The sequence below is a fragment of the Lepisma saccharinum genome, chromosome 11 (genome assembly GCF_977018435.1).
Source record: "Lepisma saccharinum chromosome 11, izLepSacc3.1, whole genome shotgun sequence".
Taxonomy (NCBI): domain Eukaryota; kingdom Metazoa; phylum Arthropoda; class Insecta; order Zygentoma; family Lepismatidae; genus Lepisma; species Lepisma saccharinum.
Genome location: NC_139239.1, coordinates 10,923,773 through 10,936,891, shown reverse-complemented (window position 1 = coordinate 10,936,891; position 13,119 = coordinate 10,923,773). Strand labels below are relative to the sequence as shown.

Here is a 13,119-nt window from a genome sequence, read left to right as displayed (position 1 = left end):
AATAAATAGCCTATGGAAACAGCTGGAAAAGAATGGCTATGAGAAGCAGGATAGACTGGACATAAACAGAAGAAGTAAGAAAACGGGCAGGGGAGAATTAGAAGAGAAAGAAAAAGAGGAGAGAAGATTTGGAATAAGGAGTATGGGGAAGACCACAGAAAAGATATGCAAAGTGCTTAGAAAAGCAGGAATTAAAACTTACAGGAAGGGAGGGAGAAGCATCTTAGGAATAGCGAGGAATGCTAACAAGAAAAAGGAAAACAGAGAAGAGGAAGAAGAAGGGATTATCTACGAAGTAAAATGTAAAGAATGTCAGAGTGTGTACATAGGAGAAACGAAAAAAAGGCTGAAAGACAAGTTGAAACAACATAGGGATGATGTACGACTTAAGAGAGAGAGAAATGCAATATTTAAACACACGAGAGAAACAGGACATGACATAGAGTGGGATGAGGCTAAGCAGATAGGAAGGGAGAAGAGAATGCTAGTGAGAAAATGGAAGGAAGCCAAGGAAATAGAGAAGAAAGGCGAAGAAGACTCAATGAACTGGAATGGGGGACTGAAGTTAAACAAAGAATGGAAGAAGATGTTGGAAAGAGTGGAAAGGACAAGAGAAAAAGAGGAGAGGAAAAGGAAGAAAAATGAAGGGAAAAGAGCGTGAGATTAAAAAGTCCAACCACATTCTATATGGAAGTAATTGTGTTTAGCCTTTTAGGTGAAAGTAAAGTTGGAAAGTGAAAGTCATCTGCTAGAAAGTTCCTAACAACTTTCTAAATAGTCTGGAGGGAGTAATGTTTGTGTATATATATTACCCTTCTCGTTGTATCTGGTTACTTTTGTACTTGATACAGAGTCTGAAGAAGACCTTGCTAGAAGGTTGAAACGTTACGTTAGTTTATGTTTTATAATAAAATAAATTACTGCCTTGGTCAGCATATTTAGTTTTTCATAATCATGGAAACAAGGCTTAATGGAGTTATAATTGACAAAAGGTGTATTGGATGATGACAGCTGATTTGAAGTGCTACCACGAAGAGGCTGATGACAGTCATTTCACATGTTCATCATATAGTTTTGGTGTCTAAAGTTAAATGAGTTGTCATGATATCCATTGATACTGATATGGTGGTGACTCGTGTCTATCACACAAGTCCCTAGGGTTTGAGTAGATGTGAATGCAATGGGAATCGGGTAAAACCGAGAGAGCTGTCCCATTGCACACTTTTATGCAGAACTTATCAGCACATGGTGCCTCTAAACTCCCCGCAGTTCATGTACTGTTAGGATGCGATGTTACAAGAAACTTCTCCACGAAAATGCAGTTCTAAAGGCTACTACAACCTCATCAACGTGAATTGACTATTCTGCTGGCAGCCCCTTCAGCGAAAACAAAGAACCAAATACTGATCGCCAACATCAGTGGCCCAACCGTGGGCCCAATGTAGCCTGCGGGCCATAGATTGGGCACCCTGGCATACAGTATATGTTCTAATCCCACATTTTAATTTGCATCGACTTATCCTTTGTGTATGAACTGAAAGAATCAGATTTCGTCATCGCTACAGCCAAAATGCATAATGTGAATGTGTTACTTTTGGGGCACCCTGCACTATAATTGGCCTCCCCCAAGCGTAAATTCAGACAAAAATGATTGAAATGACCTAAGAAGCCAGATAACCTTGCGTAACAGGTAAATTTCTCCCACAAAGCATACATTTGCTATGTTGTTGTAAATTTTTTACATAATTTGTATTTTTCACATTTCTAGCATTACTGTTGATTTTAACAAAAAATGATGAGAATAACAATTGAAGATCTTATTTAGACCATTCAAATAAATAAAGAAAAATTGAAATCTGTTGAGAAATAACCGAGAGACAAGAGATTTAAAAACATGCTTTCCGCCATTTTGAATCCAATATGGTGGGTAAGCGATCAAAAATCTAGTCATGTGACCAATTTTTTCTGCATACTAGGACCACCTATTAAAGGTCTGTGAAGTCAATCTGAGGGTACATTTCAGTGCACATGAAGGGGAGCTAGCTCCTAGACTATTAATATTTAATTTTCCAATATTTCAACTTGGAAATTTCCAATTAGTTTTAATTTGTTTTACACAGCACGGTAAGAAAATATATCTATTTGAGTTGCTTGTGACAAAAATCTTTAATAGCATGTAAATTTTGCAGACTTAGAGATGGGTGTCCTTTAGGCCATCATTTCTTAACCTATGGGATCCGATCCACTTCTGGGTTCTGAGGGGTCATTTGGTGGGTCGCGAAGTCTGGTTTGAAAATTTACTTACTGTCTTAAAAACCTGTTAGATTTAAATTACTAAAATATATTGCTTTAACAATTTAAATTCTAAATTACATTTTTGTTACTCGCGCTCTACAATTGCATTTTATCGGCATCTCAGTAAGACATATCCAGTGTTAGACTAGAGTAAATTAGTCTTTTAAATTACATATTTACTATTCTCGAATGAAGTATGTGTAATTTGTTTAAGCAAGCGTAAAATAGGACTTCTTGAAGTACTCGATGTTAACATATATATGATTGTAAACTGGATGCACACCCGTACAAGAAATTCTGCTGGGTCCCATGAAATGTGATATCCTTCAAGGTAGGGTCCTGGACTGAAACAGGTTGAGAACCACTGCTTTAGACAAATATATATAAAGTTTTAAGCCTCAATGATTAATGCAAGATAACAACAAAGAAGTAATACAATACTCTTTTTCGTTGCATAATATTGCAGTTTTTTTGTTCATCAGTTTACATGTTATTTCATATGGTGGATCTACATGTGTTGCAGGTAATAATCATCAGCACAAATATCAAATATTTTTGTTTACACTTGTGGTCTTTCCACTTTTTGATATATGCCATACATGATTTTATAAATTTAGCAGCTTTCAGATTCAGAAGTGCTAAATAACATATCATTGACACTAAATATTATGTCATCACTAGAGCCCGGAAGTTCAGGCATTTATTTTCATTAAAATAGGCAGGCAAAAAGGCATTTATAATGTGGAAAATAGGCACTAAAAATGAAAAAAAAGAAAAGGCAAAATAAACCGAAAAAAGGCACATTTGGAAGTCGCTTACTTTTATCTATAATTTCTGGCAACATGTTAAAATCTACATTGGAAAGAGCATTTCAATTTTCTCCGTCTTGATTGCACATAACTACAAGGTGTTTTTTTAATTACTCAACATTCATTGATAGTAGTCTGTCGGAGAGAATTTTTTTTCATAATAGAAAATGATATTTCTACTTCGACAGAAGTTATTGGAGCATACATAAAACAAGCTAATGTAGCTGGATGCATTTTGGTAACAGCATTTTCACCTTTTAGAATATCACAAATTGTTTTCAATTGTTTCAAGTCCTCATTTGCACTCACTACCCACTTGCACTTTTCCGCAACAGCTGGCCCCTTTTCTCCTGGCACTTCCATCACCTGCTGCATAGATTCCTCGTACATTTTCATGGATGCTACAAGGTGTTTTTTTTAAGTTTTGTAATTGTAATTGTCTCTGGGAATGCACCATAATGTGCAAAAATAAACTTGAATAGCACAGGAGTTTTTTCACTTCACGAATTGAAGCCGCTTCATTTTCTGGAAGAGCATCTATCACCTCACTGATTTTTTTCAAGGTTGTTAGCATAATATATAGCTGCTGATATCCATTTCCCCATCTGGTCAGGACTGGTTGCGGAGGTAAACTAAGCTCAGATGCAACTTCAGAAATATCTTCTTTGTGTTCGAAATCAACCTGTCCACTTCAGCAGTCAATCATACACAAGGAAATGTTAACTGAAAGACAATATCCTAACTGAGCACCAAATACATTTTTCTCACACTTTTCTCCTTCAGCAATGTTGAAACATACATGAGTTCAATATTACTTAAATAAGGCGAAAATTATTCACATAATAAACAAAAGAAAAATAAATGCCAACAACGTTTTTTGGGAGAAAAATAATTTATATACACATTTTTTTAAAAGAAAATTGTCAAATTTAATTGAAAAAGGCAAAAAAAGGCATTATAATTAAAAATAGGCAGTGGGGTCCCAAATAGGCAAAATGAAAAGGCTTCTAAAACATTCGAAACAACATGAGAAATGTATATCCGGAAAAATTTTATCAATATATGCAGTAGATAAAAAGAGGCATTTTGCCAAACTTCCGGGCTCTAGTCATCACGAACCATGATAGAAGCAGTTATGTTATTCTTGTGCAACTTCAGCGTTGCTGTACTTGAAATGCTTTACACATTCTTAAATAACACAGTGAGGATTGTAACATATAAGTAAAAGTATACAGTCAGTCTTTGCCATATAAGATAATACTTAAATCTATGACACAGTGACCTTTTGGGGGCCAAGGATTGCCAAGTGATTCTTATTGGTCAGCACATGAACTCTCATTACTACTCTTATCTGGCTGTCTAGATTGGATTCCACTATTTCTCCCATGTACCTACCCATTTCCTCCATGCTGTTTGCTTGCTTCCCTATCCTACACCTGGTACCAGGTGTAGAAGTATGAAACCGAAATTTGTTTGCAAGAAGTAAACGGCTGGTGTTTGCAACTGAGAAACAATATTTTATTCAAAGTAAGCTCCATTGCTAGTTACACATTTCTCCCACCTTTCCGGCAGGTTATGAATGCCATGCCAAAAAAAAAGTTCTTCTTTCGAAGCGAACCAGTCCGCGAGCCATGTTCGTACATCTTCATACGAATTGAAGCGCTGTTCTGCAAGAGCATGTCCCAGTGAGGCAAATAGATGATAATCTGAAGGAGCCAAGTCGGGAGAATACGCCACATGCCCTAGTATCTCCCATTTGAACGCCTCGATCGTTTCCCGGACCCGTTTTGCTGTGTGTGGTGAGGCGTTGTCATGGAGCAGGATGCCCTTGTGTTGCCTTGCTTCATATTCCGGCCGTTTGTCACGTAATGCTCGATGTAAATTGATCATTTGCTGTTGGTAGCGATCTGCGTTAACGGTTTCACCGGGTTTTAGTTTGCAATTTGTTGTCTTCGAACTTTTTCGGAGGTTTCCCACGTTCCTCGTTTCGCAAGTCAAAATCGCCACTTTTGAATTTCTTGAACCACTCGAAACACTGTGTTTTCCCGAGAGCATGTTCGCCGTAAGCTTCGACGAGCATTCGATGCGATTCTGCGGCGGTTTTCTTCAAATGATAACAGAACACCAATGCTGTCCGCAAATCGTAGTTCGTAGGCACAAAACTCGACATGTTCCGGGTGTGCAACACCTTCCTCTGTCTGACACTCGGGTTACTGTGTTCCGATATAACGTCCTCGGGAGTGGCGGGCAGCAGCTGGCGCTGCTTACGCGATCTTCCGCACCCTCCACTGCCGGCTAGCACCATCTATCGGCCAATTCCGGTTTCATACTTCTACACCTGGTATACACAAACACTGCCCATTCCATTTGTATATTTCAGATTTTTGTGCCGGTCCCGTATTCTCGTGGGAAAAAAATAGTTGCCATGGCTTATGCCCCAACCCTCGTATGTAAACACCACTTTTCTACATTAGCAAGCATATGTCAAGTTGATATTACTTGTGGTTGACAGAAGGTTCATTATAATATGTAGAGCTGAGTCACATTTATATGATGTCTAATAGCAATAGAATGTATCGATTAAGTTTGTAACATGCAGTAGTGTTTAATTCTTTTAAATGCTATTGTGGGGATATTTTATTGGTGTGTAGACTCTTTGGGGAATGCCATCTGCCTTGACTCCTGGCAATATTGCTTTGAGAGAAAAAAAAACACAGGCTTAATGAGACTGTCATTTGTAATCTGTGAAGCCAAGTTCGTAACTCATTGACCCAAAATGTCATTCCTGCTATGATGTATGTAGCTTAATAGCTAGTAGTTGAGTTAAATGTTGATGCAGGGAAGGGGGGCATTCTATCTTTTATAATTAGGGACCTTGATTTTTGGCAATTATGACAACACCGAAATATTCCAGTTACTCTGAACAATGCCTCTATAATTATTATAATACAAAAATAATGATATAAAAAGGGATCATGTGTAAAAACAAACATGTAGGCATGGAAAACTAATTTCGTCATGAAACACTTGCATAAAGTAACAGAATTATGCAAATTCAATCACAATTTAGAACAACCACTACTTGTAGAAGTTATTCATGGAAGTACGTGCAATTATCTGGAATTCATCACAAAAGTTTGCTGAGGAATCATCTTGCTAATAATTTCAAACAGTTTTTGCTACATCAAACTAAATTTAGAATTAAACATGACAAAAATTTGAGGTTCCTAGTTATATCATTTTATCTCCCTGTAGTGAGCTTATTTGTTGTTAGAATTTGCTCATTTTTGAAGTATTCAAAACTCATTATTTACTTAATAGCACAATTCATTGGCCTTTTTCCAGAGTATGGTGATGAGCTTTCGAGTGTCAGAGCTCCAGATGCTCTTGGGCTTTGCAGGACGAAACAAGACAGGGAGGAAGAACGAATTGCAAACAAGAGCACTGGAGCTGCTGAGACTCCGGTCCACACCTATCCAAATGAAGATACGAGAATTATACAAATCAATTCAGTAAGTAATCTTGCAATGAGATTGTCATTAGTTTTCTTCCCTCCAATCCCTTAAAGATTGCTTTACGATCGTGACAGTTAAAGCATGGGGGTATAGAGCAAAAGACTTGGCTCTTTGTGCTATTTCCGGTCTTCTTTTTTTCAAGGGCTGTTTATATCCCTGTAATGGCAGTCTGGTTACTTATGTTTGCATAGGTTCATATCTTTGGTTACTGCACCAGGAGTCTAGGTCAGATGTAATTTTTCTGTACGTAACATTTATTTATTACAGTCTTTTGCTCTATTGTCCCAGTCAACTGAAGAATGTAGTTTTTGTTGTCTCTTGTTAATATTGTATGATTTAATTATTGTAGAATTCTATTAGTATTTTTTAAATAAGTATCGTAACACATGGGAATGTCTTACTTGTATCTTTCATCAGCTTGTTTGGTGTTGGCTCATGTAAGTAAATTATGGACAAGGTGTTAACATTTTGGCTTATGTATATTTCTAGTGAAATTATATGTTCACTGCTTAATGTAATACTGCAAGTAGAGTGTGAGCATGTGCTTCAGTTTGTTGTCGTTTCTCTTTTAACATTATTTCAATTGTGGCATTATAGTTCAAATAACTTACACTTTGTGGAAATGAGATGCTTTCTTTATTGTAAAATTAAGTTTAGAATGTCTGCTCAGGTAATTAATATTGCTTGAAAAGGTGAAATAGAAAGCATGGTTAATGATCTTTGGATCTTGTGAAAGCTCAAATATATTGGTGAATGGATAGGGATATATTGAAATTGGCTGTAATAATGTTCACAGTTAATGGAATATTTTTTTTTGTCTAATCTAAGGCTGGAAGTTGAACAATTTACATATAATTTAAATTTATTAAATTCACAAGTGATGCCTTGTGTTAACATCTATCTTCTATATATATAAGAAAATGTATGTATGTTTGTTACAGCATAACTCTCGAACGCTTGGAGCAATTTCAACAAAACTTGGTACACATATCACTTACAATCTGGAAAGAAATACTGTGGGGGTAAGTCACCTCTGGCACCCCTAGGGGTGGAGATGTGAAGGTGAAATAAAATAGTATTCTATTTTTACATGTCACCTCCTCCCAACCCCCCAAACCCTAGTGGTGGCAGAGGTGTCTTATCCCCACACTATTTCTTTCTAGATTGTAAGTGATATGTGTACCAAGTTCGGTTGAAATTTCTCCAGGTGTTCGACAGTTATGTCGGAACACACATACATACATACTTGTATATACACACATAGCCTACATGCATTTATATATATATATAGATTAATTATTCAGTTGTTCATTTTGAAATTATCATGTTCTAGTTACAGTTTTGGAGGTCAGTGGCGTTATAACATTTTCGTAATAAGGATGGTGTACATTTCGACAATTCAGATAACTGTTTCTGGGATTCTGTGTAAGCCTGAAACAATACAACTTCTGATGCAAAACATTATAATTGTTATACAAAATTGGAAATATATATCTCATCAATATCTACTTTCCTTTATCTCATATTTGAGATAATTGGAATGTTAAGAGATGTCTTTTGATCACCCCAGATGACGCTGGCACAGTGTAATGTAAATGCAAATATTGCATATTTCTCAGAAACTTGCAACTCTGTGAAAATGACAGTTGGCATTTTGGGGGATACAGATTTCAGAGGAAGTTTACCTGTATCGAGGATTAAATTCAGACTCAAATTTCCTGTACCAACATATTGATTTGTTCTTTCGCCTATCAATCTGTCACCCTAAAGAACCAACTAAATAAAGGCTGTCCAGTGAAAGATCCAACTTGGACAAACCCAGACTTTTTGTCTCCAGATGGGGGGAGGTTCAAACTGCAAAAAGCAGTCTTGCCAAACACCTGATTTTTGCTGTCATAAATGACATCTTCTGCTATCAACATGCACCCTTCGCTCGTAGTTCAGGGGGTAGGGGGGCGGGGGAGAGAAGCAGAGACCCATTTGCTAGCTGACTAGGCCCATTGCCTTGGCGTTGTTCGGGATGCCTTTGCCACCTGTTTTGCTCTCAGGCATAAGTTTGGCAGAGCACAATACCTCAAGAATTTCCCCTCCCCATGTCGACTAGACCAAACCAATGAGTTCAAGGGTTTGTGTGACCCTCTCCTCTCTTCCTTTGGACTGAAAAGACAAAAAAGGTATTTTGAAGTAGGTTTCTTGGCCAGATGCAGAATAAGTAAATTTCTTTGGAACTGTGGTATCTAACAAATTGTTAGAAAGTGGTGTAAGTTGTACTAGTACACACAACATATGCTGCACCCCTCCTACAAGTGAACTTTTGCATCCAGCAGCTGTGCTTTAATAATTATCATTTTCTGCTGGGATGACATTGAGAATGGATGTAATTAGAAATTGGAAATTAGCAACTCTTTTTCCAAAGGATTCTTAACAGGAGATAACTCATTGTACCCTCTTCTTGCCGTGCCTTTTTCAATAAACATGGCTGGTGAAGTAAAAGTTTGTGAACTGTATTTATATGGGGGTGTTTGTGCACAGTTTTTTTCCTTAATTATTCTTTGGCATATTTGAATGCCTCTTAATAATTGGTTAATTTCATGTTACTGCATGTGGTATTTAATTGCAACTTAGATAGAATGTAAATTTAATTAATTTCTTATTGTTAGATTATTTTCATTTATCCTCGCATTGTCTTCTACATGACTGATTAGACTTGATTTTCTCTTGCACTAGAAATTTAGCCACTAGCCGTACATTCAAATGATCTTGGTTTTCTTTCAGGCTGGCAAGATGTCTTGCTGCCGATGATCCTGTGTAAGTTAATTTAATAAATGAAAACCCTAAACCTTAATTTCCTTGTTTCAGTTTGAATGTTTTTATTTGTTCTCTTTCATGTTATGTTGTGCAGCTTGTGTATGGAATGGTGAACTAGCTGTCCTAAATGTATTTTTACTTTTGTTATCAGTAGTAATTTAGTCAACTTTAACAACTTATATCAGAAAGTGTAGAAAAGTCATTAGAAAGTATGTGAACATTGAATTCTTCGGTCATATGGAGTGTATTGTTGAATTTCTCTATCATTATAATTTGTCACCTTACTATTCCTCACATTTTGTCTATTATCGAAGCGGAGTTCCTATACTTTCTGATGCAGTATTTATTACTGTGTAGTATAATTTGTTATATACAGGGTGTCCGGCTTAGACCTTTAACATTACAAAAGAGCATAATTTTGCAGAGAAGCACAATATTGTTACCAAAATTTACATTTTTGTAGAAAAACTCGTGCATTTTTTTTGTCCCAGCACCAGCACTTCACACAACTAACACATCCACGATATGAGCCCCCTCCTCTGGCACAGCAGATGTCAAACCGATATTCCAATTCCGTCCAGGTATTCACTAGCATTTGAGGGGTCACATTGTTAATCTCCTGACGAATTCTGTTAGCAGATCTTCCAAGTGGATCTTGTATGCCCCTAGACGTAACCTTTTATGCACAACGTCATGGATAGTAGACCGAGGAATGTTGAGCTCTAAACTTGCACGTCTTATTGATTTTCTTGGACTTCTTGTGAATCCAGTGCGAATCACTTCAATGTTTTCCTCTGATACCTTTCGCTTCGCCTACTTCCCATGACCTGCCACAACACTTCCAGTTTCTCTTAGTTGTTTATCCCACTTAACAATACTCACTTAGGAAGGAACATTGTCGTGACATTGAAGAATGCTTTCACACTGAAAAGCACATTGAACAAGCTTCAGAGATTTGTTTTCTGCCAGTGAAAGAACGCAGAACACTTTCTGCTGAACCGTCCACTCCGCCATCTTGGAATTTATGCATTACACGTGCATGCACGTCACGTCAACTCGAAGTACTGGTGATTCTCGCAAATGGCCACAGTTGCCAGTCCCATACAAGCAATAAGTTTCATTTGAAATTGAATGTAACTAAAGTTATACTGTCTTGTAATGTGAAAGGTCTAAGCCGGACACCATGTATTGTAAATTCATGTACTATCTCTTAAAACATTTATGAGAAAATATACAACTTTGATACACTATTGAATCATATTGTTGGCCATGCTTATTGTACAGAGTGTCCAAAAAGTCACAACTGAGATTTTGAACAAATAGTGATAGACACATGAAACTTACACTGGGTGTTAATTTTGTCTATATGGATATTTTTAAAATGTTAAACAAGAAAATCATACAAGTTACTAAGGTGTAAAGGTGTACCTGACATCTGGCTATGTTCAATTAATGCCCAGATGAAATAAAAGATTTGAAGTTTACCATACAAAAACCTAACCTACCTATGTTCTTGTATAAATTTCAGCTATTTTGTTTCATACTAGCCAATTACCCGGCATTGTCCAGGTATTTATTTATCCCAATCTTCTATTAGACAGGAAAATAATGAATTCTAACTATAGTGTAAAATGTAACTAATTTTATTTACAGGTATTTTAAAGTATAAGTACAGTATACAAATTATAAAGTAAAATCTTTTACAAATTCACTATAATATTAATTTAACTCAAAACTTGATTATGAACTACATTTTTAGTTTCACCTCCAGGAACAAAAATAAATAAATTCTTCAGTGAACCCACCCTTGAGCAAGCAACATAGCAGCTCTCTCTTTCATATCCTGTAGTGGGGACTTACGCTGCATACTTTCTCTGAAGCTTTATATGTAGCCAATTAAAATACGCAACGTCGCAACAGCATCTACATAAGCGCCTCTCTTCTGGCTTCCATTCGCTCCTCGCTGCCCAGCAGACGATTCTTTCCTCGTTTCTCATTGGCACCGAAACTGTCGAGCGATCCCTAGCGCGGGAAACGGGACAGGTTCTACCAAACGCGGTATAGGTCATTTTTTACATTTTTCACCCCCTCTCACTCCCCCTGTCAGTAGGTGATGAACTTGGAGTTGAACGGCATTGGGAGTGTCACTATTCATCTTAGCGACCCCAAAAACTATGGATTACACTCTAATATCAGTCATTTTGATTGATTGGCAAAAGAACAAATCAATATGTTGGTACAGGAAATTTGATTCTGAATTTAATCCTCGATACAGGTAAACTTCCTCTGAAATCTGTATCCCCCAAAATGCCAACTGTCATTTTCACACAGTTGCAAGGTTCCGAGAAATATGGAATATTTGCATTTACATTACACTGTGCCAGCGTCATCTGGGGTGATCAAAAGACATCTCTTAACATTCCAATTATCTCAAATATGAGATAAAGGAAAGTAGATATTGATGAGATATATATTTCCAATTTTGTATAACAATTATAATGTTTTGCATCAGAAGTTGTATTGTTTCAGGCTTACACAGAATCCCAGAAACAGTTATCTGAATTGTCGAAATGTACACCATCCTTATTACGAAAATGTTATAACTCCACTGACCTCCAAAACTGTAACTAGAACATGATAATTTCAAAATGAACAACTGAATAATTAATCTCTATATATATATATAAATGCATGTAGGCTATGTGTGTATATACAAGTATGTATGTATGTGTGTTCCGACATAACTGTCGAACACCTGGAGAAATTTCAACCGAACTTGGTACACATATCACTTACAATCTGGAAAGAAATACTGTGGGGGTAAGACACCTCTGCCACCCCTAAGGTGGGGGGGGGGGGAGAGTTGGGAGGGGGTCACATGTAAAAATAATGGAAAACTACACGCATTATTGTGGAATCCATAGTTTTTGGGGTTGCTAAGATGAATTGTGACACTCCCAATCACCTATCGGCATGGGGGGGTGAAAAATAAAATTTCAAAAATGACCTACATTAGTGTAGAATCCATAGTTTTCGGAGTTGCTATACTAATTAAAGTATAAGTACAAATTATAAAGTAAAATCTTTTACAAATTCACTATAATATTAATTTAACTCAAAACTTGATTATAAACAACATTTTTAGTTTCACCTCCAGGAACAAGAATAAATAAATTCTTTGGTGAACCCATCCTTGAGCAAGCAACAAAGCAGCTCTTTTTTTCATATCCTGTAGGGGGAACTTTCTCTGAAGCTCTCAATGTAGCAGATCTCTCGTGCACTCTCTCAAGTCTTATATTCCTCTCCTCAGGAGTGTCTTGTCTATGCTGTTGTTTAATTTTTTTTAGCCTTTTATTGCACTTGGCGAATCGCCTTACGTTTTCTTTGGAGACAATGGTACGGCAATGAAATCTGTAAAAGAAAAAAGCTATTTTGGGTAAAATGTCATCGTGAATGTCACCAATTAGCTTAGCGACTCCGAAAACAATGGATTCGACACTAATCTAGGTCATTTTTGACATTTTATTTTTCACCTCCTCTCAACCCCCATGCTGATAGGTGAAGAACTTGGAGTTGGACGGCATTGGGAGTATCACTATTCATCTTAGCGACCCCAAAAACTATAGATTCCACAGTAATATTGGTCGTTTTAGATTATTTTTACATGTCACCCCCTTCCCACCCGCACCCCT

The 13,119-nt window shown here is 36.9% G+C and overlaps 1 protein-coding gene across 5 annotated transcripts in view; it reads left to right on the top strand.

The window, feature by feature from the left end:
- The window catches only part of LOC145994623 (E3 SUMO-protein ligase PIAS2-like), a 42,832-nt gene that overhangs the window by 9,707 nt on the left and 20,006 nt on the right, over positions 1 to 13,119 (top strand). For 2 of the 5 annotated variants that reach the window (XM_083130693.1, XM_083130694.1), the window contains exons 2-3: positions 6,450 to 6,616; positions 9,395 to 9,427. The exons of 1 other annotated variant lie outside the window; for it this stretch is intronic. In XM_083130693.1, the coding sequence (XP_082986819.1) occupies positions 6,450 to 6,616; positions 9,395 to 9,427 (200 nt within the window). Of the gene's footprint in view, positions 1 to 2,256; positions 2,288 to 6,449; positions 6,617 to 9,394; positions 9,428 to 13,119 lie in introns of those variants that run through there. 2 more of the 5 variants (XM_083130695.1, XM_083130697.1) reach the window with 2 other exon arrangements.